This window comes from Sciurus carolinensis, chromosome 2, assembly GCF_902686445.1.
Source record: "Sciurus carolinensis chromosome 2, mSciCar1.2, whole genome shotgun sequence".
Classification (NCBI taxonomy): Eukaryota; Metazoa; Chordata; class Mammalia; order Rodentia; family Sciuridae; genus Sciurus; species Sciurus carolinensis.
The window spans coordinates 191258563-191285581 of NC_062214.1; the positions used below are offsets into that span (position 1 = coordinate 191258563).

At 56.8% G+C, this 27019-nt stretch overlaps 1 protein-coding gene across 2 annotated transcripts in view; it reads right to left on the reverse strand.

The window, feature by feature from the left end:
• The window catches only part of Syne3 (spectrin repeat containing nuclear envelope family member 3), an 84340-nt gene that overhangs the window by 37887 nt on the left and 19434 nt on the right, over positions 1-27019 (reverse strand). For both annotated transcript variants that reach the window (XM_047539655.1, XM_047539656.1), the window contains exons 2-4: positions 10409-10566; positions 5116-5288; positions 3507-3816 (exon numbers count right to left, since the gene is read on the reverse strand). In XM_047539655.1, coding sequence (XP_047395611.1) covers positions 3507-3816; positions 5116-5288; positions 10409-10552 — 627 coding nt within the window. In that variant the 5' untranslated portion in view covers positions 10553-10566. The remainder of the gene's footprint in view (positions 1-3506; positions 3817-5115; positions 5289-10408; positions 10567-27019) is intronic.

The window sequence follows — 27019 nt, forward strand, 5'->3', positions numbered from 1 at the left end:
ACACCTTGGACGTCAAGAGTCAGAACAGATATTTACCGGTGAAGGGGGGCCCGCTAGCCAGCAGGAGGGTGGTGGAAATGGGCTCTCACTGGTGAAAGCGGAAGCGTCAATACACACTATCCCACCACCCTCCCTACCCTGGTCAGGCCTGGACCCAGAGGAAGATCCCAGGACCGACCCTCACAGGCCTGGCTCAGTCACTGGGGGGCCTTGAGGGAGCCTTCATGCAAAGTGAAGTCTGCATCAAACACGCAGAGCAGGTGACCAGGGGCCTCTGGACCACAAGGATCTTTGGGCCACTGGCTCTGCATCCCCTGCTTGGGACGAAGCCAGCGCATGTTCCTTGTGGCCAGGGTGAGCCCAGGAGAAAGGTTCCCTGAGGCCAGATCCCACTGTGCTGGCGACCTTCGGGCACCGCCCTCCCGTGGCCTCTCTGTGTTCCGAGGTCACGGCTCCCTCTGGGATCTGATGGAGACCCTGGCTTCTCAACCTGGAAGATGCGCTGAGGGAACTACAGAGGAGCAGGCGGGCCCACCCAGGCCCGCCCTCTGTCCACTGGGTCTTCCCTCCGCAGCTCTGGGGTAGACGAGGAGGGCTTCAGCGTGTCCCCATCCCTCCCCGTCCAAAGCTAAAGGGTTCCCTTGAAGTAGGAAGGGTTGACAAACCTTTGGGGCCAGGAAGAGAAAATTCAGGGTCCAGGGACTTCAACCAACAGCTGAAGAAGCCAAATGGAATTCTCTTCTGGATGTGGGATCCAGTCACCCCCGCACACCAGGACCCCATTGCCATGTCAGGGTCAGAACTGACCAGCTCTTCTGGCAACTCTGGGAGCTTCCGCCCGGGAGGCAGCTTTGGACATTGCTGTTGTCTCAGCGGAAGCCCCACACTCCTGCCCCCAGCCCCCACCAGCCTTGTGAAAACCCGGCAGGAAGTGCACCTCCTCAGGAGCCCCGAGTCTCCTGACCTGCTGCCGCCTGCCACTCCCCAGCCTGACCTGAAGAAGCAGTGGGCGCACGGCTCTCTGCTGAGGCGCACAGGTGCGGCGAGGCGTGGAGACCTGAGGCCCTGCTGAAGCGAGCCGCCTAGGAGCCCCCAGAACTTCTGCCTCCATCCAGTGGCCCCGGCTGTCGGACCCTTAGCTATATATATTTTTTAATATGAAAAATGAGCCCAATAACAACACCTTCTTTGTCTACTTTGCAAGAAGGCTGGAGGACTATAATGAGGTCAGAGACAGACAGAGGCTTAGAGAAAGTAGTGCTTGCTGACGAGAGTTGCCATGTTTACGGGTGCTTGGCCCATCGAGGCGTAAGTCCCCTGGAATGACAGCGAGACTCTCCCAGGTGATCATTTCTGCATCAGGGCCAGAATTAGTGCTCAGCAGGCATCCGCCCACCAGCGTGCCCACCAAGGCTTCCGGTTTCCTCTCCTCTGCACGCTGCGCCAGGGCTCTGCCGATGGGCACAAGCACCTGTTTTCTGTAAAGTCAGGACAAGGGGCCAGCACTGTGCCCTTTACAGGCCTGAGGGGAGACTTGGAGGAGAATCCCTGTTAAGCCTGCCCTGGACTCTTGGGACTTGGCCATGCTGGAGGAGATCAGCTGGCTCCATCTGCAAGAACCAAACCTGATACCTGCCTTGCCCTTCCAGTTCCTGACCTCTGAGCAGCTGTCCTGGGAACCTCCTGCCACTGGCTGCTGGAGCCCTGCGGGTTGCTCGCCTGCCTGCTGCAGAGGTGGGGTCTCCTTCATCCAGTGAACAGCCGAGCACCTGCGGCCTGTCCAACATGGAGGCTGCTGCTATTTATTCTCACCCAGCCAGGGCAGAGGCTGACCTCACCCTGGGAAAACACTGCAGTTTTCCCAGCGCTCACAGGCATCTTGTTCAGCCCTTGCAACCTTTAGAACAGGGCGAGCTGCCCCAGGGCCACGCAGCTGGGCAGCAGCAGAGGCTGGCCTTGAACTCAGCTCTTCCCACACTGTGGCCAGCTGGATGACTGAATGTCCTCCCACCAGGCCGGTGGAACGTGGGAAGATGGCGTGAGCACCGTCTCCCTGCACACACGTGGTATGGCGGGAAGGAACAGCCCAGATCAGGAGGGACGCTCCCGAGGAACCGCCAGTAAGGTGTGCTGGGCTCGGTTTCCAGAAGCTGGGGGTGAGCACTCAGGTGCAGTGGGGGTGAACTTTGGGCCCAGAGGAAGCAGAGACCACCTACAAGGGGGCGCCCTCGAGGGGCTGCCTCCCCACACTGACCAAGGGCAACTAGACACACAGACTTCCAGAAACCCAGCGTGAGACAGAAACGCGTGCTTTAGACTGGGCCTAACAAACAGAGCCAGTCACCTTTCGGAATACAGAGCCAGGGGCCTGTTGCACAATTTTGATTTGGGGTTCAATTTAGAGAACCCACTTGATTCAGGAATCCTCAGGGAGTAACTGACAATGGGGCTCATGATGGTAAATTCCCAGGGGAGCCTCAAGTACACAGGAGGTTCCAGCCACTCTGGAGGGCGCATGGAGAAAGCCCTGCTTGGAGCGAGCTCATGGCCCCCGCTCACAGCCCCTGCTCACAGAGCCCCCGAGGAGACACCCCCAGCAGGAGACACATCAACAGAGGCACCGGACCCTGGGGCTCTAGCTGCCTGAACAGCCCGGTGGGGGCTGAGAAGTACGCATGCTTAGAATGATGGCGGGAGGAACACAAAACTCCAGGAGAAAATGGAGGTGGGGCTCCATGCCGTGCTCACAAGTGAGGCCCTGGGCTCAGTCCTCAGCACCACGAATAAATAAATAAGGATATTGTGTCCATCTATTACGAAAAATTTTTAAAAAGAAAGTGGACATAATAAAGAACCAAACAGAACTTCTAAAAAATGACAAGTGAGCTCAATACTTCAATGAACGGTTTCAGCATCAAGGGAGGCTGGGGTTGGATATTGCAGACAGAGGTTGGGCAGAGGGCTGGGGCGGGGGTCAGGAGGGACCAGAGAGAAGGGGGGAAGCTGGGCGGGTGGAAGGAACAGCACAGACACCAGTCATCGGTCACCCCCGTGTACTCAGCCCACAGGTGTGTAAGCCCTGAGCGACCCTGGGCCTGTGGGTCATGGGCGGTGAATGGTGTGGGCCTGGCAGCAGAGACGGACGGGTAGGTAGAAGGTGGTGGACAGGTGCATGGTGGGTGGGTGGATAAGTGGATGAAGACCGTAGATAAGAGTCGGTGGGGTGGAGGGGTGGGTAGGGGGAGAGATGGGCAGGGTGGGTGACCATGGGTTGGACAGTGAACAGGTTGGGCTGGGGGTGGATGGTGAATGGATGGATGGGTGGATGGATGGCTAGGTAGGTCAGTGGGCAGGATGGTGTGGTGGGGGAGCAAGAGGGCTTGGTAGCAGCGGGGAGGCAGGGGGTGAGGAGGTGGACGTGGCTGGGTGGATGAGGGTGTTGGACACTGGAACGGATGAGCAGGAGGATGGTGGGAGATGGGTGGACAGGGGTCAGCTGGGCTCACCTGGGCTTTGGCCCTCACTGCGTCATACTCGGCCTTCATGCTCTTCTGGGCCTCCTCGTCCACGCTGGGGTCCCCGATCCTGTTGAAGAGGGAACCCGCCTCCTCCAACAGCCGGTCCAGGAGCACGGCCTGGTGGTCCACGTTGTGCAGCAGCACCTGGGCGTGGCTCAGCTGCCACTGCTTCTCCTTCAGGCCCAGCTGCAGCTCCACCTGGGGCTCCAGAGTGACCATCATCTTCTGGAACCAGCGGTAGAACTCGTCTCGGGCCAGCAGGTATTCGCTCCAGTGCAACCACACCCACTCGATGCGGCTGTGGGCAGAGACCATGCGGCCATAGGTCCCGGGCAGGGGCCCATGCCACCGCCCCCCAGCACCTGGGGCTGTGGAGGAGGCCCTGTGTGTGCCGCAGTCACCTGGACAGCTGGTTGACACTCCAGATTCCAGACCCTCCCTCAGCTCCAGGAAGAGGCCCTCCTGTCCTGCTAATAAGCTCCCAGGTGAGCCAAGGCTTAGAGTCCAGGTGTGCCCTGAGAGCCACCAGCCAGGTGATGCAGCTCAGCAGCAGTAAGCCACCAGCACCCCAGTTCTGATCCTGAACTCCCACCGTCAATGCACAGGTCCCTCCCAAATCTCTGCTCTCCATCGTGGGGGCTCTGAACACATGGCATGGGTCCCTGCCGTGGGCCGTCATCGTCAGGATAAGACCGCCGGGGACTGCCATCAATGTGCAGAGCGTAGCTGTGTCTGCGGCTTGTTTGCTCCTATCCAGTGGAGGACTGGGGCCTGCATGGGGGTCCCGGGGCCCCGTGAATGCTTTGTGACCACGCCTCTCCTCGGCCTCAGGGCCCCTGGAACCGCAAGCAGGAACCCACCCCATCTGTAGGTGGAGCTGGCCTTCTCTCCAGCCCGCAGGCATCAAGCCATTTTGTTTGGAATTTCAAGTGAAAGGGTTTAGAAAGCTCACTGTGCCTTGCTCTTGACATTGCTTATCCCTTTCCATCCTCCTAACGACCTTCAGGGGCACTTGACCGCCCCTCTAACCAGAGGAAGTGCCTGTAGCCCAAAGAGGTCAAGAAACGGGCTGGGGATGTGGCTCAGAGGTTAATGGTATGCCTGGCATTTATGAGGCCCTAGGTTCAACCCCAGCACCACCACCAACAACAACAACAAACCCAGGTCAAGTAACTTCCCACAGCCACATGGCAAGTATTGGGGCATGAGTCAAGGCCAGGCCTGTCTGTCTCTGTCTCTGTCTCTCCTCTCCAGTCCCTCTCCACAAGCCTGGCCCCTGGTACACGCAGAGCATCTGGCTAACTCGCTAGCAGGCCAAGCCTTCTCCAGGGCCATCCTGCTGGAGGACGTACGCACGAGCAATCTACCAAGATGGGTTAGCAAACACCGCCGCTCCCAGGGTCCGTTGTCATCCTTAAACTTGATACTAATTAGGAAGAGGCAGGCAGGGCTGGCCCAAATCCCAAAAGAACATCCTGTCCCAGGACTGAGAAACGTCCCCTGCACAGAGAGGTTCCAGACCAGTGTGGTGGGCAAGGAGGGTTGGTGGCAGCAGGGGACACAGCCCTGGCGGGGTCCCCTGTCCTGACGGCCCTACCTGTGACAGTGAGTCATGTAGGTGACAGTCTCCTCCCACTGGGCCTTGATGTCCTTCAGCCGGGCCAGGATCTTGGGCTTCTGGTCCTCATGGCAGCATGCCAGGAGGGCCTCGGCCGCCCGCAGCACCAGATCCACCTTCACACGCCCCTCGGGTTCCAGCTGGCAGATATTCTGTGGACACAAAAGCCAGTTTCCCAGGTTGGGCAAAACACAAGCAGGTGCAAGCTTGAGGAGACAGTGGCACAGAGCTGAGAGCCAGGACCCTGAGCCTGGAGGAGCGAGGGCTCAGATCACAGCCCTGTCCCCTCCTCTGTGACCATGGGAGACCCACTCCTGGCTCCAGGGAGGGAGGAAGGCGGGGTGAGCCCGGCACTGCCCGCTGGTCCCTGGGAGTGAGTCCCACCTGGCCCCCTGGGCCTGGGTCCACTGTGACCTCCGACCCCGCTCCCTCTGCCCTTGAGCTGGGCTTTCTCACTTGTGAAGTGGAGCATTCTCACTGGGACACAGAATTACGGGTCTACCTCTCCGACTGTTCTTCAGGATGGAAAGATAAAGGGCATGGATGCGCATGGCCAACGGTCCTCTCAGGCCTACTGTGGGGAGCCAGCGGGGCCCAGGGCCCGGGGCCCGCCGGGCTTCTGGAATCAGCAACCCTGTTTCCCAGTTTGCACCACGGCCGTGGTCCCTCACCACTCCCGTAGGTGACCAATCATGGCAGGAACTTTACTGCAGGTCTATTTCTGGGAGACACAGGGGTCCTCTGATGGGTCACTTTAACTCAAAGACACCCAGGGGCCCTGTCGGGGGCCGAGAACCCAGAGGCCTGAGCCACTCCCGCCAGCCCCCTGGCTCCCGGGCCTGGGGACCTGTGCAGCCTCCCAGCCTCCCAGCCTCCTCCCTGCCTGTCGGGGTGATTCCCCTGGGGCATCCGCCTGGCTAATCTCATCTCGGCATCAGCTGCTTGGAGGCTGGGGGTCCCCAGCGAACCCAAGTGGTCTGGTAGTGGGCGAGTAAATATTCATCGTTATGATTCCGGTTCTCCAGCAGCAAACACGTGTCTCTGCAGTCAGATGCGACCGCGTCCTCATTCCAGGCCACTCCCTGCTCCCTGTGTGACCTCTGTCGCGGGACTTCAGTCCCCTCCACCACAGAGCGGGGAGGTCACGGGTATGCCACCAGGGCTGCAGTGTGTCAGGAGCTAGAGGACCGCTGGTGCTCGCTGTCACCTGTCCTTGTCATCACCTGCTGCTCACTGGCTTTGTGCTTCCGGGAGCCGCTCATTTGCCTGAAGCTCAAGCTCAGCTCCCAGCTGTCTCCCTGGGGGCCGTCAGTTTCCCAGGCTGACCCTGGGGCCGGGTCGTCGCTGACCCTTCTCTGGGGCTGGACTGTCAGAGCTGCCCTGCTGGCAGTGGGCCAAGGCAGGTCATCTGAGTGCTTGGGCCTCCCTTCCCTGCCCCAGGGCAGCACTAAGGACCTTGGCCCGCCTCACGTGATCATTTAAAAAGTCCTAATGGCTAAATCACCGACCGGGGTCTGGCAGCCTGTGGAGCAGGGCTGCAGACCCTCCCCCGACCCGTGCAATGGCAATGTTCCCAGCGCCTCCTGTTCCTCCTCACAATGACGCCGGCAGTGCGGAGGACATCCCCACCCACGACACTAGCCGCGCTGCCCCCCAGGTCGCCTCTGTGTGCACAGGGTGGGGGGCCGGGAAGAGAGGAGCGTGAGCAGGTGCCCCGAGAGGAAAGGGGTTTTACTGGCCAAGCTGCAGGATGCAGCAGGGTCCCAGAGCGCAGGGCTGCAGCACGCACCAGGCGGGTCCCCTGCAACTGCTCAGCAGCAGGCAGCCACGTGGGGACAACAAGCCCAGAGTGGCCAGTGCAGAATGTTCTGGACTGAGCCTCATCACCCACTTCCAGTCCAGGCCATTGCACACCACGCAGGCCCAGGATCCCACAACAAGGCTGAGGATGAAGGTCTTGCCATCCAGAGAGAGAATTGACTGGATTATTAATAACCATAATTAAGGAGATGGTATCTCCAACGTCCCGATTTTTCAAAGGGATATCACACCCCACGCTTGCAAGATGTGCACCGTGGCAATTCCAGCTTATAAACACGGGCGCCGAGGCAGGCGCAGGGGTGCAAGCCTGTAGTCCAGCCAGCGGGGAGGCCGAGGCCTGGGGTCCAGGAGCCCGGGAATTCAAACATGAGAGAACTGAGACGCTCTGCCCTTGTCAAGTGACTAAGTGGGTCGCTTCCCCACTAAAGCAGAGGAGCGAACCAGTCCCCTGGCAGAACACCAAGCCCCACCCAGCTTAAGGCCGAGACACCTGCCCTGAAAAGTCAACACGTGGGGTGTTTGCTGAGCACCCGGGGGTTGGGAGAAGCCCCAAGCTGTGGCTAGGCTGGTGGAGCCAAGTCTCTGGAAGTCCATCCCTCCCGATGGGTTCGCTCTTCCTCTGGTTCTCTCAGGGCCCATCACCGGCAAGGAGTCTGGCAAAGGTGCCCAGCCGCCTGGGAGGGAGCGCTTGAGCTGCAGCTGTAAGTTATTCTGCACGAAGCAGCCCCTGAGGACAAGCGGGGAATGTGGGAACTAGCTGGAGGGTGGGCTTGGCCAGGGCTTCCCCTCAACCCAGCAAAGCTCAGCTGGCCAGCGGGGTGCTGTGCTGGACACTGGTGTCCCAGGCTGCAAACAAGAGCACAGTGACGGTAAAAAGAGCCTCATGGAAGCTCAGGAGAGACCTGGGGAACCCAACAGGGCTTCATGGAGGAGGCGGCATGGCCACCAAATCTTAGCGAGGCGGATGACTGGAGGCGGGTGAGCAACGGCAAAGAGGATATGTTTAGGGATGGCTGCATTGGCTGTTGGAAGTCGAGCCCCAGGAAATGGTAGGATGTCTTCCACCAGAAAGGGGCCAGGAAGCCAGTGAGGAAGTTGAGGCCAGGACTCCTGAAGTCCAGCAGGATCTAGAGGGCTGGGACCCAGAAAGGGAAGAGAACAAGACGTGGGACTTTGGGAGAGGAGGTGGGAGCCCCAAGACCAGCTCCAGAAGGCTGGGGCGGGAACAGGGCAGCCCAGAAGGCAAGACCCAGAGCGCGTGTTTAAAATCACAAGGACCAAACGCCTCCGTCCGGCAGACAGGCAGAGGCACCTGGGCCCAGCCAAGAGGATTCTATGTCCTTCATCTTAATGCCCCCTCCCTCCTGCAAGGCAGTGACTGTCGCTTTCCCCAGAAGCAAGACAAAGCTCTGGAAACTCCCCTGAGGTGCCGCAGCCATGGGCTGCAGGCCCAGAACCCAGGCCTTGGCACCACCCCCGGTTCCCCTTCCTTTCTTCCTCCTGCCCCTTCTCCCCCACCCTCTTGGGCCGCGCACATGTCTTGTGTCTCCTGCAGCCTCTGGTAGCACCAGGGCCAGGGCTCTTTCCTACTCTAGAGGTGGGAAGATGAGGTTCCACAAGGGCTCAGGACTCACTTCTGGCCACACAGCTACCGAGGGTAAGAGGATCGGGACCCACATCCAGGGCCCTGGTGTGTCAGGGAGGCAGGAGAGGGAGGCTGGTCAGAAAGGCTCAGGGACAAGGAGCATTCTTTTCACATGCTCACACAGACCACGCGAAGGTCACCCCACGAGTAGGAAACCCAGGAGGCCGTGAGCCAGGGAGGTGTGACAGAGGCGGCCGCTGAGGCTGGGGAACAGGGTCATGCAGAGAGTGGAGGCTTTGGTGGGCAATGGGGAGCCAGGCAAGGTTGCAGAGGAGGACAATAAGAATCATGAGACCATCTAAGGGAGGAGCCTCACCCCCGCTGTGAGACTGGGTACCATTTCCCATGAGGCCGTGAACCCCGCAGGACAGGGTGTGCCTCACCACCTCCTGCCCCAGGCCCTGCACAGGGACGGCAGAAAGGAGGGTCGGCCAGCTCTTGAACGCTCTGTCAGGGAGGCTTTGCCCTGGAGAGCGAAGAGAGCTGTGGAGAGAGCTGGACCAGAGTGAGAGGGCGCTCCAGGGAGAGGGGCAGCGTGTGGAGGCCCCCAGGGGCAAGCCGCAGAAGCTGGCTCCTCTCTCGATGCCACCTGATGCCACCGGAAGGGGATGTGGCCTCTGAAAGGGGATGCAAATTCTTCATCTTTATGCAAATTCTTCCTCCTCACCGTCCTCATCCAAAAGGGGCAACAAACGTTGCCAATGAGATATTTGCAACAAAAGCAGAGAATAAGACTTAACTCAAAAGGATGCACCCGGGATGGGGGCGGGGTCCCTAAGGCTTCCGGTGAGGGAGGAGGGAAAGGCAGACCCTCCCCTTAAGAGGAGCCACTGCCCGGAAGCAGGGGCGCATACTGGCAATCCCAGCGACCCAGGAGGCTGAGACAGGAGGGTGCAAGTTAAAAACTGCAAATTAGTCAGACCCTATCTCAAAATAAAAAAAGTTTAAAAAGGGTCAAGGGTGTAGCTTAGTGGCCACATGCTTCTGGTTTTGAATCCCAGTACCAAAAACAAAACAAAACAACAAAACAGCACTGTAAGGTCCAGTAATAAGTGTGATAAAGTGATAAATTAGAATTATGGGACTTCCAAATGACATGACCCCAGAGGTGTTTAAGTCAACTACTTCACTTACAGATAGGAAAACAGAGGCCCAGAGACGGAGAGGGACTTGGCAGAGGTCACACAGCAGTCTAGCATCATCATAGAAATTATAATTACGGTCTCCTCTCTGACTCTTAGTTTCAGTTCTTTGCTCTTGTCCCTTGGGCAGCCTACTGCCAAGGCACTGGCACCAGCAAGTGCTATGTGGACCAAGGTCCTGCTCTGCACCAGGGGTGGTGGATAAGCCAGATCCCAGCTCTGGGGAGATCAGGGTGTCGTTCCGTCACTGGGCAGAGCCCCCTCCCCATCCTGCCCAGGGCAGACCTGGCCAGCCCAGACCCTCCTCACAGAGGCTGGAAGAGGCAGGGGCCAGGCTGGGCCAGCAGAGTGGGGGACCACCTGGCTGCACAGGAGGCCCCAGCTAGGACCGAGGGACCGAGGACAGGCTCCAGTCCCTTACTACCTACGTGCGCCCAAAGACCTGCAGCAACGTCGAAAATGGGACTTGTCAGAAATAGACCCTCAGCCCTGCCCCCGCCCACCTGGCCAGAATCTGCACTGCAACACTGTCTCTGGGGAGAGCCCAGCGCACCAGAGCGTGACTGCCGGCTGGCCCACCCCTGCCACCCTGCAGGTAGGAAGCCTGAAGTCCAAGGGAGAGGGCACGGCCAAGGCCGCAGAGCCACCAGGCCGGCCCGCATACCTCCGTCTCCCGCAGCCTGGCCTCCAGGGCGGCCCGGGGCCCGCGGGTGTCATCGTTGATCCGCAGCTGCTCCTGCACGGCCGCCATCCACGCCTCCGCGGCCTCCGCGCTCCGGTTGAAGCCCTCCCACGGCGGCTGAGTCATGGCACCTCCAGCAGCTGAGGAAGGACACGTGAGGTCAGGCAGATGGCAAGGGTACGGGGCGGTGGCCACCGACACCCCGAAGCCCCCTGCTGCTCCTCATCGACCACACAGCCCTGGGGAGCGTGGCTGTCCAACAGCCCGAGAGCTGCAGTAGGCAGGGACTGACCTGGGGCCAGTCTCTCAGTGCCAGGCACCGTGGCACGGTCAGCCCTGGCTGGCAGAGCCCCCTGGCCCTCAGCCTCCCTGCTCCCCTCTTCTCCGCACTGGGCTCAGGGTCAGCTCTCCTCTGTGGCTCAAGGGCGAGGCCCCTCCAAGAGAGGTCTTGAAGCTGGCCATCTAGAGGCCTGAGACCCCAATCTGGAAGTGAAGGGGTCAGAGACTCAACCTCAGAGTCACAGGCTTAGCATCAGCCACGCCGCAGCTCACCCAAGACGGACGGCCGGCGGGGGACGGTCCTGGGTTCTATGTCGTCCTTACTTCTCACCCACCAGGGTCCACAGGTCACCCGTGTTTCCAGCCCTCCCTCTGCTCAGCACACCCTGCAGGGGCAGGAACCGCTGCTCGGCCCTGGAGATGCCGCCCTCTGCCTTCGTGGCACCTGCCCACTGGCACAGTCCGCCCATGCCAACCGGCCCCCTTGCGGGACTGCCACCCTGGTCTGCCCGGAGCTGCGGAAGCAAGTCTCAGATCTGCTCGCGGAACTTTTTAAAAATCCCGTGAAGCTCAGAAACTCTTCTACGTGGCGGTCTTAGTTACCTGCTGATGGCAAGAGTGACCTGCTTTGGATTAAAGTTATTTATATCGGCTTTTTATGTGAAGGGATTGCGTCTGGCTTATCCTCCAGGCTCCCATGAGGCCTTGCACAGAGTGAGCCCAAAGTGGTTGGAAGAGGAACCCAGAACGGGCATCGAGTGTAACACAGCAAGGCCCTCATCACGCCATTATCCATCATGGCAAGACAGGGCACAGCTAGGCACAGCCCACGTGCCCAGCGATGGAGGGGTGGCTCATTTCGTTATGGTACTGACAATATTATGTAGCCACCAACACCTAGGCTCACAGCGAACTTGCAGAGGAGAATGTGGAGCCTATCATAATATCAGAACATGAGACACAGTTATCTACTTGGTAGTTACAACTCTACACCTAATAAAGCAAAATGAAATATTAACTGGGCGCAGAGGCCCACACCCATAATCCCAGGGACTTGGGAGGCTGAGGCAGGAGGATTGCAAGGTTGAGGTCAGCCTCAGCAACTTAGGGAGACCCTGTCTCAAAATAAAAAGGATCGGGGATGTAGGCCAGTGGTAAAGCACCCTGGGTTCAATGCCCAGCACTAAGAGAGGAAAAGGGAAGTGTGGGGCGGGGGCGGGATCAGCAACAACCTCAGCTCAAAGAAAAAGACAGGGCCCTTTCAGCTTCGGAGTTCACGTGACTGGGAGCTGGGAAGTGGGCAGAAGTGGCCCTTCACACCTCCAGGCTTCTCTCTCCCTGGCTGGGGACAGTACTGTGGCCACGTGGCTAGGGGCAGCTGCCTGTGGTTGGTGGACCACAGCTGGAGGTCTTTTCCCCTTATTTTTCCTCCGAGTTTTCCAGAAGGGCCATCACTGCTTCACAGAAGGAACTCCTTCCTGCCCCTGGCCAAGTGCGTTGGCTTTTTCTTCCGTCGGGGGTGGGGGGTGGTTGCTCAACCGCCCTCGCTGGGCGCCGCCCGCTGCCTGGGCGGAGAAGCTTCCAAGGAGGACCCTGGAGGACAAGGGCAGCAGGGGCGGGGCGCGGGGCGGGGCGGGGTGGGCGGAGAGGCTGGACCTGGGCCCAGCCTCCCAATGGGTTGTTTTTGTTTTTCTTCTGGAGCTGTTTTGATTTTTTTTTTTTTTCCCCAAACACTTTGCCACGCCCAGTCCTCGCTTCTTTTGAAAAGCACAGTAGACTCCGCAGGCGACTCCATCAGTGTATCCTGGCCCCAAAAGTGCGTCTCGAGTGGCTTCCAAAAGTTTGCTTTTGTTTTTATAAAGCAAGGGACAGAAAGGCATCTCTGGAGGCTCGGAGGCCGGGTGGGGAAGAGCCTCAAGGCGGCGGGGTTCGGGATGTCCCCCTTGCTGGAAATGCCCAGGGCTGTGTGGCTCCTAGTCTGGCGACGCGGAGGTACATCACACACACGGGGCGAGGGTCTGACTGTGGAGCTGGGCTCTGTTGAGCCTCGACTGAACCTGGCCAGCGGCAGGCAGTGCTGGGAGCCGGGGCCTCTTGGCTGAGTCTGCCAAACCATGTTGATTCAGTTCAGTGCAACACAGAAATGAAACCCAGCGCCAGCCGCACCAGATGCTGTGACCACAGCGCAAATATGCAGACCCAGGCCTTCGGCAAAGGAGCTCTGGGGGGCGGGGGGACTCGGGTGGAAGAGCGGCGGTGGAGTGCGGGCGCTCTTAACCCTGCCTTCAAGCCCCTTCTGGAAAAAAGGCTTTAAATGCCAAACATAAAAGACAAAGAGTTAAAGGAAACCAATTGTATCAAAACCTAGATACCAAGTACTAAAAATCAAATTCATGAGCCGCACACACATCGGCACTACTTTATTAATGCAGTAAAGCCCAACAGGGGGCCTGATAACTTGGAGCTTTGAAATAGTACTGAGCGCAAAGGACGCCTGGATACCTGCAGTGACAGCAATGCCACCTAAAATACCTGCGACCAAGTTCCAGGCACTGGGCAGACCGGAGGAAATGTGGTGGGTCAGGGTAGAGGTTGGCAGTGGGGACTCCCACCCAAGCTCATGGGTCCCTCCCTTCTGGCCAGCTAAGGGTCTTCTTTCTGCGTTGCTGGGGTTGGAACCCAGGGCCTCCTGCGAGCCAGGCGAGGGCTCTACCACCAAGAATCCTGCTCCCAACCTCCCACCCACCAAGGTCAATGGAGAAGAGCCAGCGCCAGATTTAAAAAGCAAACAAACAGCTCAACGTCTTTGAGGCGATCCCACAATAGGGCCCCCTGGAGGCTCACCAGGGAGCCTCAGGTGCTGGTCAGAGATGGAGGCCACTGAGCAGAGGCCTGTGAGGCAGCCAGGTGGGGGAGATGCTGCCAGAGCCCTGTGGCAGGACAGCCAGCACATCCTCCGACAAGGAAGGAGTGCGGTCCCCGGTGAACCCAAGCCTGTTCCTGGCCTCATCCCATCCTCACAGCCGGCAGCCCTAGGAGCGTCTAATACACACGCCCAGCTGCTGCTGAGCTACAGGCACCTGCAGCCGCCTGGTCTCCCACGGTCCCCACCAGCCCATAGCCACCTATCACTAGCCCCACTCCATCTCATTCCCCCTTCCTGACCCCACAGGAGACCCCTGTCCTCGACCACCAGCCTCCTTTCTGACATCAGGCCCGTGGTCTCCGTGGGGAGCATCACCCTCCCCGTGGAGGCTGGGAGCACGCGTACTGGCCTCCACTGCTCCATGCGGGCCTCTGCCTCTGCGCCCCGGTGCCGAGAGCCAGGTTGCCTGCCCTCCCTGGATGACATCGGTGAATGACTTGCAGGACTGCAGGTGGGCAGGAGGCAGCAGGGGCTGGCCCGATGGCCAGGCAGGACCGAGATGGGGCGAGCGGAAGACGGCTCTGGATCTGGAGTCCGAATACTTCCCTGAGCAAGGCCCTTGTCCCTCTGGGCCTCAGTGTCCCCATCTGTATGCTGTGAGTGTTCAACAGGGCTATGGTTGGGTGTGATTGTCCCCAGGGAATTCAATTCCCACTATAACCGGGGTTGTGAGGTGGTGGCAACTTTAAGAGGTGGTCAGGTTGTCACAAAGGACTAATGCCACTGCTGTGGCATGGACTGGTTCTCCTGGGAGCGAGCTCTTGCTCTCTGGGACTAGGCTAGGAGCCGTGGGAGTAGCCAGGTATACAGCGAGGCCACCCCTTGTGTTTCTCTTCTGCAAGCACCTGCTGGCTCTTCCACTTCCCACCATGAATTAAAGCAGCACAAGGTCCTCACTGCTGCTGTGCTCTTGGACTTTCAGCCTCCAGAACTGTCAGCCCAAATAAACCTCCATTCTTCATAAGTCTGCTGGTCTCAGGTACTCTGTTATGGCAACAGAAAATGGACCAAGAGTCTCTGAGGGCCCTCTGAGGTTGTAACTGAGGCCCCTGTGAGCCAGGACAAGCCCAGCCACACAGCAGGCCTGGGGATCAGCCACTGCCCTCAGACTGTCAGTAGGTCTGGGCCTTTGCTCCCTCTCTCTGCTCATGAGACCCTCCTCAGCCAACCCAGAACACAGCTTCTGCATCACTGTGCTGGGCAAGGCAGGGCCTCCCACAGCTGTCACCACATGCAGTCCCTGGTCATTCCTGGAAACACATACAAGGTAGAATGGTCCAGGGGACATTTTCCACTCAGGGGCACACTTCCATGGCATCTGCACGGCACGCAGCTGCCGATCACTTGTGGGCCACTCATGTTCTCTGCTGCATATTCTTCCCTGGCTCTATGAAGAACGTAAGCACCATCCCTAGTCTGCTGGAGAGATGAGAGCGGACGGCAAGCGGGGTCTGGACCGCAGGCTCTAGCCTGCCAACGCCTCCCAGGTGACCCAAGGCTCCAACCTGCAACTGCTTGACACCACAACTGCCACCAAAGTTGGCGGGTGCGTGGTCCTGGCCAGGGCAGGCCTTACGGGCAGGACTGCAGTGGGTCCTCATGGCCAGGCCTCATGGTTCATTAGCTGCGTGACATCTAGCTACTTAACCCCTCTGGGTGTCTGTCTCCTCACCTGGAAAATGAGGTGACACCTCGCCGTGACTCACGAAACCACCCTCGCGGGCCTCACCCAGCGCACAATCCCAACATGGTAGTGGTTCCTTTCCACCCTACACACCGTGAGTGCTGGGTGGAGGGCTTCCCTCCACAGGAACCGCATCCAGACAGCAGCTCTCCACCACCCCAGGGGGCTAGCTGTAGGACAGCAGGGGCCTGTGGGCTGCTGGGCTAATGGACTCTGCAGCCAGACGGTGTCCCAGGGGCTGCGGATGTGGAGACAGGCAGGTGTGGCTCTGGCCAAACGGGCCCAGGACCGTGAGGGAAGGGGTCGTGTGGTCGGGTGGTTATAGCACAGGCTGATGTGGGCCTTGGAGGCCGACACTGGGGCCACAGAGGAGGGCAGCTGAGGGGCAGGGCTTCGGCAGCCAGGGCAGAGGAAAGGGGCTTGCAGCTCCAGGGGGCAGGTGAGGCTGGAGTGGGGGAACAGGGAGGAGAGGCGATGGCGAAATCTGGATGGGGGTGAGGGCCAGGTCGGAGCTTCTTAGCAGCTGCGTCCAGGATGCTGGACTTGACCCTCAGGGCAAGGGGAACCAGCAAGAGTTTTGGTATGGGGACAACAGCTTCAGGCAACAGCCAGGGTTCATGGGGAGGGGATGCATGGGACCGCTGAGCCTGGGAACGCTGCAACTGTGCAAGACCAGAGGAGGGGAGGCGGCAGGAGCCAGCGCGGCCCTGTCACACTGCAAGGGGAGAACTTTCATCTTTAAATCGGTTAAATGGAGATAGTATTTTAAAAAGGAACCATTTTCACAACAACCTACTCTATGTTTTATGAAGAACTAGGAGAGAGAAGCAAGAAGGCCCGGAACAGAAGGAAAAGATAGGGCGAGGCCGGGTTGGTTACCCTGAGGGGCTGGGGCTCCGGGGATCCCTGTACTGAGGGAGCGGCTGTGCCCCACAAGCACGCAGCTACTGCACGCGAAGTGCAACGAAGACGCGAAGCTAATCAACGATGCCTTTGGAGAATCTGGTAGATTCCAAATACATTCGAAAGAAATGAGTTACATTGGTACACTTTTTAAAAATCATGTAAAATCCTTTCCCTCTAGTTTTTGACTACTTTTTGTGGGTGCATCTTTAGCTACCCTTTAAACAGTTTTCTAACAGGCTATTCAAGATTTTTGTACGGGTTTCAGTTCTTGACATATTGGCCAAATACTTTCTCACCATGTTTTATTACATGAAGAAATGTTTACCATGTCACACTCGATCACATTCATGCATGGATATATTCATGGCATTATTTTTAATATTTAGTATTATAATCCATCTAGAATTAATTTTGTTTCACCTAATAAGAAGGTAACCCAGGGGCTGGAGTTGTGGCTCAGTGGTAGAGCACTTGCCTAGCATGTGGGAGGCACTGGGTTCAAACCTCAGCACCACATAAAAATAAGTAAATAACATATTGTGTCCATATATAACTAAAAAAAATTTTTTTATAAAGAAAGTAACCCAAAAACAAGTAAAAAAATTATGCATTTTCTAAGCATTTCTAAGCAATGCTTTAGCAAGAAAAAGTGCTCAAGAGTAAAAAATGAGCACATAAATAAAATAAGCTGCTTTCATTTCTAGGCCCCTGGGCAAATGTTCCTGGAGGGGCTCCTGGTAGCAGGGGTGGGCTCTGGGTGTCTCGCAGCTGTCTGTGGGAGCAGTAAGAGGGCCTCCGAGAGGACACTGACCACTGTGGTCCAGGCAAGTGCCGGTCTGTGAGGGAGAGTTAGAGAGGAACAGCCTTGGGGCTCAGGGCCCATGTGGCCGTCACCGGCAGCATCCAGAAGAGGAGCGCTCTTCTTCTCTTTTTGTCCTGGGGGTAGAAGACCCAAGTTGGGGCAGACTAGAAAGAGAGCAAGTGCTCAGAACCGGGCCCAAATGCCCAGAAGACCGAGTCGCCCCTGGGCACAGCTGGAGATGTCCTCCCAGAACGCCGTAAGCGTGCAGTGTGGAGAGGTCAGGAAGCTTCCAGAACCTGAGCTCCAGGCCTGAGCCATCTCCTCAGAAAGGGAACCTTAATGAGAGCCCAGGGAAGGCTCAGGGCTGAGGAAGCTGAGATGAAGCTGAGGCGTCACAGAGAAGTGCGTCGTGGACAGTCAGACACAGACCCCAACCAGGAAGAACAGCCAGGGGAGAGGGGCAGCAGCATCTGTGGAAAACCAGGGGCCTGCATTGCATCGGGCGCTTCGTGAGGCCCCCGCTGGGTCCTCCACGCTCCTGTCTGTGAGGTTGGTCCCTCAGATGGCGGGCGGGGGACCAACTCTTTGGCCTAGTAGCAGGACCTTGGTGGGGCTTCCTTCTCCCCACCACAGGGGCGGGGGAGCACCTTCCTCTCAGAGGCAGGGGGCTGCCGGCGCAGGCGGGGAGAGCTCCTGCTCCTAGACAGCAGCTCGGAGAGAGTCCAGGCCCAGGGCCGCTCCAGGCAGCACTAAGATTGGCGCCTCCTACTGGATTCCAAAGCCCGTGTTTGGCTCACAGGTGGATCACAGGTGGATCATAGGTGGATCACACTGCCTCCCAGTGAAGCCCAGCTCTCCCCACTGGAGGGGCACCAGGCACAACAGCCCGGGAGGACAGCAGCCCTGGATCACTGGGCTCCAGCAAGGCAGAGTGAACCCACCGAGTCCTGCTGCAAACCAGAGGAATGGAACAGGGGTGAAGGAGCTGAGAAGCAGCCAGGAGGCAAAGGGATCCTGGGTCGGGACCACGGAGCAGCAGGAACAGGAGGTCCCATCTTGCCTCAGCTCTGTGGCTTTAGCTCAGGCCCAGCCTGAAGCCAGTATTGGGGAGCCTGTGCCAGAGCAGCCTGCAGGGTGCCCGCCTCTGGCCATGGGTGGAGCAGGGGACGGGGGAAGCAGGTGAGGGCCCAGGGCCAGGGCCTGCCCGGTTGAAGACTACAGGACACTGGACCCTTGCCCCTGTTCCAGGACCAAGAGCAAATGGTCAAGTTGCAGTGTGGCCTGCAGGGGACCAGCCTAGCAGGAAAGACCGGGCACTCGGCTCCCTGCCAGCTCAGCGTCACGGGTGGCCACTGGGACTCAGAGCCCTAATCCTGGGGTCAGCGTTTGAACCCTCTCCTCCATCTTCCCCTTCTTCCTGGTCCTAGGAGGTGGAGTTGCAGGGAGAAGCCCTTATCTGGCTCTGCAGTGCCACTGGGGGGCTGACACCCATAAGGACCAAGTCGGGACAGCCCCTGTCTCCAACCCTCCGACCCCTGAAGGGCGCTTTTAAACAATGCCCAGGAACTGGCAAACACTGTAGCATCGCTTCCATTGGAGGATCCAGAGCTCCAAGAAGCCTGCTCAGGACCGAACCAAAGCCCAGTAGGGGGACCCTTAAACCATGACACCAGCCCCTGTCTAGAAAGAAAAGGGCAAAGCCAGGTTCCCAGAGTGACAGTCACACAGCTGGCATTACTAGACCCATTTTACAAAGACAGATAGAAACTAAGACTCATAGAAACCGATAACCCGCCCCACCGGGGAGGATCCAGGGTGAACAATGATAGCAATGGCCCATGTTTGTCTGATAAAAAACTATAGCTATTCACTTACTTATCCCACAAAGATGCACTGAGACATTTATGATTCTGCTTTGTGGCTGAGAAAACTGAGGTTCAGCAATACTGAGGACACTACCCAAAGTCACAGGGATGAAAAGGCAGGGCTTGAACCCAGGACAGTTGAAGTCCAAAGCTTCCGTTCTTCAACCCCACGGTGCTACACAGCCTGATGCCCTGCCTATACCCCAGAACCCACTGAGGGCGTGTGGGGAGCCCAGGGCAGTCAGCTTCTGTGGGTCTTCAGTGAGCATCCAAGTTCCAGAAAGGGACCCTCAGGGGATCAGTGTGAGCCTAACCTCAGGATCTAGAGTGGAGGACAACTACTGGAGCCCCAGCTGCCAGGCAGCCTCAATCGAACTGTGCCCAGTCGTGCCAGCCCTGTGCCAACCCAGCTACCCTCTGACATTTTGTTCTGGAAACCAGAAAGGGTCGGGATGTGGCTCTAGTACAGCCAGGCTCCTTCAGCAACCCTGCGAGTGAACCGCCTGGTGTTCCCACTGGGTGAACCCAGCCAGGGGCCGCCAACCAAAAACCCACCCCGAGTCCTGGCGGGCTGTGACTCAGCATCTGTGACTCAGTCCTGCCGCTCACATGGAGTTCCCACCCTGCGCCCTCCTTCCCACTACCCTCCTGTACTCAGATGGAATTTCAGGAACTGCGCCACAGCTGGTTTTAATCCCAAAGCTTATTCCAAGTGGCCTCTGGGAATGCTCTCCTCACCCAGTGAGAGTGATAGCAGATGATATTGTGGAGGGGGTCACAGTCCAGGACACGGACAGGACAGGCCTCCGTGAGTCTCTCCTGTGTTGCATGAACAGAAAGCGGTTTTGAGAGCAAAGAGTGTAGAAAGGAGGGTCAGGGGCCTCTCGGAGCACAAAGCAGCCTCAGGCCGGACACTGCAGCACTATCTTGGGTTTATTCTTTGGCTCTCCAAGGCAGCCAGAGCTAGAATTGGGAGCAATTCCTGGGCTTTATCCCATCTTAGAGGTAGCCACACTGACTGCAGGGTGCCTCAACTGCCTCCTGCCCATTGGCTACATGGCCGGTCAGCAACAGATCAAAACCACGTTTAGGCCAGGCATGGTGGCGCACACCTGTAATCCCAGCAGCTCGGGAGGCTGAGGCTGGAGGATCACAAGTTCAAAGTCAGCCTCAGCAGCTTCACGAGGCCCTCAGCAATTTGGGGAGACTCTGTCTCAAAAGAAAAAATAAAAAGCACTGGGGATGTGGCTCAGTGGTTAAATACCTGGTTATATACCAGGTTCAATCTCTGGTATATAATTTTTTAAATTTGCATTTGTACTAAACCTGTACAGACTTTTTTCTTGTCATTATTCCCTATGATACAGTTTAACAACTATTTACATTGTATGGTTATAAGTAATCTGGAGACCACAGTCCATAGAGGGTGTCTGTAGGCAAATACTATGCCATCTTAATAAGGGACTTGAGCATTTGCGGATTTGAGTGTTTGTGGGGGGTCCTGGAACCAATGCCCGGTTGGTACTGAGGCATGACTGTAAAGGTTATACAAGAAACCCCACTCTGTGAGGGGTAGTGAGGGCCACTTTACAGTCAGTCCCAGTCACAGGACAAGCCAGCAACTGCTTTCAAGACAAGCACTCTAAAGTGACTTTAAATCAGTCCCGCCATCACAGATAAACGGTATTTGGCAATGAAACCTGCTGCTCGATGGCCCACTTCCTTCCCCAGATATGTCCACAATTAAACCGCATCTCCAACAGCTCCTAAATTAGCTCCCCAAGCTCCCCATCCACAGGCATGGGCTTGGGGATGCCAGGATTTCTCCCTGGGAAACACTGGCCTTGGCGACTTGCCGTCAAACGTAAGTGACCGAGGGCACAGAGGCAGGCGGGCGACGTAGAGAGAATCCAAGAGCAGGTGGCAGGTCCAGACTGTCCTCCCAGGGGCATCCCGGGGGCGGGGCGGGGGCTCCAGAAGGTGGAGCCTTAGCTACCTGGGCGCGGGTGTGATTGGCTCAGGCTCCACGAGGGCAGCCAATCAGAGGCTTCGAGAGCAACAGCCCCTCTCAGGACCTGCTGGGTCACCCGTGCTGCTGGTGGAGTGGGTGAGCAGAGCCGGTCAGAGGGCAGGAGGTAAGGGGACTGTCGTCTACTGCGGGTCAGACGTCACTGGGCAGAGTGTCAGGGCCGCTCTGAGCCTGGCTGGGACGCCGAGTGCCCCGTCCCAGGCTGCTGTGGGCAGGCCCATCAGTGCAGCCAGCCTGGCCCCAAGCAGTATTGCGAAGCTGCAGTTTTTTCACGCTGGGTCGTGACCCATAGGTTGTGAAATTAATTCAGAGATCTTGATCCAAAGTGCGACATGTAGAATGGATTTCTCACTGACTGTTGTAACACACACTACACAACACAGCACAACACCCCTCTGAGCGCGGGAGGAGGCCAGCACCCCTGCACACACCCCTCAGCTGGAGGGCTTCTGAAAGCAATTGCAGGTCCTGCCCCAGTTTCTAAAATAGCGGAGGGCGGGGCCCAGGAATTTGCATTTAACTAGTTTCCAGATAAAGTTTCTGAGCCACCAGGTGAGAGGTTGTCTAGGGCCACCGAGGTCGGAACTTACTCCAGCTACGAAGGGGGTCTCTGTGTATTTGTCCTATGGGGAGGGGCGTGTTGGCGCTCAGAACAGGCTGGGTCAATGTGGGCGGAGATTAGAAATCTGGAAGCCATCCAAATTCACCTTGCGCTGAAACCGCCCAGCCTTTCTCGTCTCCGCCCACCAGGGGCTTCTTTCTCTTCACGAGCAGCTATACGCTGCCGGTGTTTGATCAATAGACCTGAGGGGGCCCTGAAGCGGCCTGAGGCCTTACGCAGGGTGGGCTCAACCTCACCCACTCTGGCCACCTCTGCCCCACAGAGCCGGGCCTCCCAGAACACCAGGGCACCCGAGGTTCCTCTTCCTCCCCTTCCTCCCCTTCCTCCCCTTCCTCCCCTTGCCCCTCCTCTCTGGGCCCCTGCCTCTGGTGGAGCTGAGTCAACAGGAAGGAGTGGAACTTCTCCCACCCCACCCAGCACCAGCCCTGTTCCATGTGGGACTAGGGGTCAGGACAGCTACGGGCATTCAAGGGTACACTGTACCCCCAGGCCCCATGCAGCTCCATCCTCCCAGTATGGGGAGACCGGGAGGGCCCAGCCCCTGCCACAGCAGGAACACATCACCTGCAGTCCCGAGCACGCCCCCAGGTGGATTCTCAAAGCCCTGGCTGAGGACAGCTCTCACTGAGCAACGCCCCAGCCCTTCCCTGAGATCTGGCTGATCCAGCAGGAAGTCACGCCTGTCTCTATACTTGTCCTCACTTCCGCCAGCCCACCAGCATCTCTGAAGCTTGGCACTGACCCACGTCCCCCAGGCTGCCCGCTCCAGCCCCCTCCCTGATCTCGTTGGCCCTGGGAGTCAGAGACGTGTGCTAACCAGGTCTGGCCCTGTCCCCAGCTCCTCTGGTCCTCAGACACAGTCTCCCCACAGAGGAACATTCCTGCACCCACCAGACCTGCCTGGCCGGCTGGCCCCACCTTCTGAACATCTCCCACAGAAACCAGTGCCTGCTCACTGGACTGTCACCACAGTGACCACTGACACCTCACCACGTGCCTCCCACTGCCTCAAACCCAGATCACACACGGACAGGCTGCTGTCGGTCGGCACAAACGGGGCCCCGAAGGAGGGAGGGTGGGCTTCACCTTATAGACGGCTGGCTGGAGATGGCGGTTGCCCCTATTCTATTATTAACACCTTGATAGGGGCATAATCGATAAGCAAGAAACTTCTTATATTTAAACTGCACAATTTGGTAGTTTTGACATTCACAGGTCACTTACAAAACTGCCATCCCATCAAGATAATGAACCCAAACATCAGTTCCCCAGTCCTCTTTATAATCCCTCCATCCTGTCCACAGCCCATCCCAGGCAACCACGGGACTGTTCACCATCACTGTAGTTTCATTTTCTAGAGTTTTGTGCACAGACGGAATGGAGAGATACAGCCGGAACTCTTCTGAGGGATCTGGCTTCTTCCACTCACCATAACCACTATGAGGTCCACCACTCTGCTGCCTGTATCCATGGTTCTTTCCTTTTTATTGCTAAGCAACACTCCGCAGGGGTTCCTACCACCGGTTGGTCAGTCCTTCACCCACTGATGGCTGTGTAGGCCGCTGTAGCACCGTGCATGGATAGAAGCCTTCGCTTCCCTGGCCTATAAATTCTCACGGGTGCTGGATCAGAGTGGCGCATAGTCACTGTTTTCTGAAGCTGCCAAACTATGCTCCCAGGTGGCTGCACCACTTGGTCTTCCCACCAGTGGCTGCGAGAGCACCGAGTCCTGCACACCCCGACCCGCACTTTGCATGGGTAATATTTTTAATCTTGGCGTGTAATCACAGCACGCTGCGGTTTTCACTCACAGTGCAAATGGTAAAATGTCTTCTTGAGTTTCACATTGGTAACCCAGGACGCCCTTGCTCAGCTGTGGACTCGGTACTGAGCACCGCCCAGGCTGCTCCTGTCAGGTCTCCTGAGTGTACTCAGCACTGGGCCAGCTGGCAGAGGCTGAGGGAGCCAGGAGCTGAGTGACCGGGAGACACGCAGCCAAGAGCGACCTGCTCCAATTCCAAGGGTGCTACCAGCCAGCCTGTGAACAGGTGACTCTTGGGGATAAAAAACCAGGCACCTTGAACCAACAGCCAGGAGGGTGAAAAACAGAAGAGCATACGGACTCACCAAATGTGCATGGGGCTCTCTGAGCTTCTTCTGTAGGGGCCTCTGTTCCACCACCCTGAGACTCCTACTGTATTCCCCTGAAGGTCCCAAACTAGACCTGCGTGCCTGCACTGCGTGTGCGTGGGCCTGGGAGCCTCCTGGCATCAGGGCTGAAAATCAACCTTTGAGTTATAGGAATCTGCTGCGGTCCAGCTGCTCTGAACTCTGAGCCTGTCTGTCCTCACTTGAGAGTAAACAGCACCTGGGCCCTTGCCTATTTTAATTCCAGTACTGGGGACAGATACTGACAGACAGCTGGTGCATGCAAATACTGTTAATGGAGAGATAAAGCTGGAAAATGAAATTAAGAACATCTACCCCTGTTGGTGCGTACAAGGTACTAAAAAGGTGTTTTGTTTTTTCCTTTAAATTAAAAGAGAGCGCTGCCAGGAGCAGTAGTACACTCCTGTAATCCCAGAGCTCAGGAGGCTGAGGCAGGAGGATCCTGAGTTCAAAGCCAGCAACTTGGCAAGCCTCTATGCAACTCAGTGAAACCCTGTCTCTAAATAAAATATAAAAAGAGCGGTGGGCTCAGTAATGAAGCACCTCTGTTCAATCCCTGGTAACCCCCCTACACACACACACACAGAGAAAAAAGAAAAGAGAAAGAAAGAGAAAAGCATGGAACCAGGATGCCCCTCGCTCTGCCAGTATCAGTCCTTAACATACTCATGTTGCTGGTTCAGTGAAACCTGAGAAAAGCCAGGACCAGGGGCGAGAGTGGACATCAGCACATCCTGTTAAGTCCCTAACGAGAGCCTGCATGCGGGCCTCTGGTGGGGGTGGAGCAGGTGTGGAGTGGGATTAGGGGACATGGGTTCCAGTGAGGGCTCTGCCACCCGCCAGCTCCCAGACTCCCGTCTCCTCATTGCTGAAACAGGAGCAGTCATCACCAGCTGACTTTCATGACTCTGAGACTGGGTGAGCTTGAAAGTGGAGGGTGTGGTGAAAGGAAGGGTCACAGCTGCTTCAGGGAATACATGCTTCTGAGCAGCATCCCCTCCAAGCGTAAAGGGCTTTAATTATCTTCTGCTGGAACAACCCAGAGGCTCATTGTACCATGTTACCATGTTCCAACGTGTCATGGCCGTGGGCCATAAGAACCAATTGTGGAGTGGGCCTAACGTGGGGTAATTGCTGCATTTTTTTAAAGCTACAATTCCAACCTCTAAGTAATGCCATGTCATTTACTAAAGCATTTTATCAAGTTTTAGAAACAAATAATCCAACAAGTATACATATATACCTATAATATAAATAAGGTAACAAAATATAAAGATGTTAGAAAACTTTCTCAGAAGCATGCAGAGCCAGGATTGGAATTCAAGAATTCTAGCTCCAAAGGCCTTCCCCTAACCAGTACTTGCAGACACATGCTCAGCCCCTACTTGGTCAGTGTGTTGTGGTTGGTTAGAGCCCAAAGTGCGAGTGAAGTAATAGTTGCTGCTGCTGGGTGGCAGGAACAGAGCATGGTGGCCTTACTCCATAGCTATACCAACACCCTTCGGATAGGACCTACAGCAAGCGTTCACCATGTGGACCACGTCTGTGGCCCTACTGGCAAATACATGTGCTGCCATCTGTCACCCAGACCTGCTGCCTATAGTACTGAGTGCCAGCCAGCATGCCCACTCCACTCAGGACTACTTGCTGGTAAGTCTGTCTTCCACTGTGCACTCAGGTCTGGATCCCAGCTGGCACAGAGAGGGAGAACAGTGCGACTTACTAAATGAATGTGCACAGCAGTAACATTCATGGAAAGGTGGGGCTGCCTTTCATGGGGCCAGGCTAGGGGAAGGAGTTGCTGGAACTGCCCCAATTTGAGACAGGCTGCAGGGGTAGGCCTCATGGGATGATGAGACACCAAGGACTGGAGGAAAGAAAGGATCTGCACAGACGTTCCCAAGTGTCACAACTAAGCCAGTTCTCAGAAATCCTCCTGCCTAGCTGTGCTGTTTTGGACGGGGAGGCTGAGGCTTAGTGAAGGAAGCAGACTCACCCAGCATCTCCCAGCAGCTCAGCAGTGGAGCTACGACCCGTACCTATCTTGCATAAAGACATCCTGCGCTTCTGAAGGAGAGCTCTTCAAAATGACCCACGGATAAAGGAAGGGTCAACGCTCATTTACAAGCAATTTTCAACAAGGGCGCCAAGTCAATTAAATGAGAAAAGGATGATCTTTTCAACAGATGGTGCAGGGACAACCAGATCTCCATGAGTAAAGGATGAAAGTGGACCCCTACCTCACACCATGTACAGAAGTTAACTCAGTAGATCAAAGCTCTGGGTGTAAGAGCTCAAACTGTGAAACGCTAGAAGAGAACAGGCACACACCCCCCCCTGACCTTGGATTAGACAGTGGTCTCTGCACAAGCAAAGGGAAAAAACAGAGAAATTGGACATCATCAGAATTAAAATATGTTTTGCTTCAAGGATACCATGAAAGAAGGGAAGATAGTGGGAGGAAATGTTTGCAAGTTATATGTCTTACAAAGGACTTGTATCTAAATATTCAAAAAACACTTACAATTCAATAATGAAAAGATGAATAATCCAATTATAAAATAGGCAAAGGATTTGAGCAGACATTTCTTGAACTAAGATGTTCATACAAGTGGCGTTATCCAGAAGTCCCAGAAGAGTCATTCAAACCATTAGCCATCAGGGAAATGGAATGAGATCCTACTCCATATCTCCTGGACTGAAACCAGAAAGACAGGTAACAAGGAGCGTCCGCAAAGAGGTAGAGACATCGCAGCCTTCATGCGCTGCCGGCGGGAATACATGGCGGTGCAGCCACTTTGGGAAACGCCTGGCTGCTCCTCCAGGGATTAAAGGGAGTGAGGCCAGGCATGGGGGGCACAGGCCTGCAATCCCAGTGACTGAGGTGAGAGGATCGAAAGTTCAAGGCCAGCCTGGAAATTTAAGGAAACCCATAAAAAAATGAAAAGCGCTGGGGATGTAGCTCAGTGGTAGAGTGTCGCTGGGTTCAATCCCCAGAGAAGGAGGAGGAGGAAGAGGGGGAGGAGAAGGAGGAGGAGGAAGGGGGGGGGAGGAGGAGGAGGAGGAGGAGGAGGAGGAGGAGGGAGAGGTGAGAGAAAAAGAAAAGGGAAGGGAAGGAAAAGCAGAAGGGGTTCCCAAGCATCTTTCACAGCTTCAGTGACAGGTGACCCGTCACCTCCTCCAGATGGCCCACCTGTTGCCACACAGCCTCCTCCTGGGGATGGTTGCTGATGTAAAGGGAGCTCGGGAAGCTGAGGGACTGCTTGGGGTCTTTCTCAGACTGGAGAACGTTACCTTCCTGACAATGTATC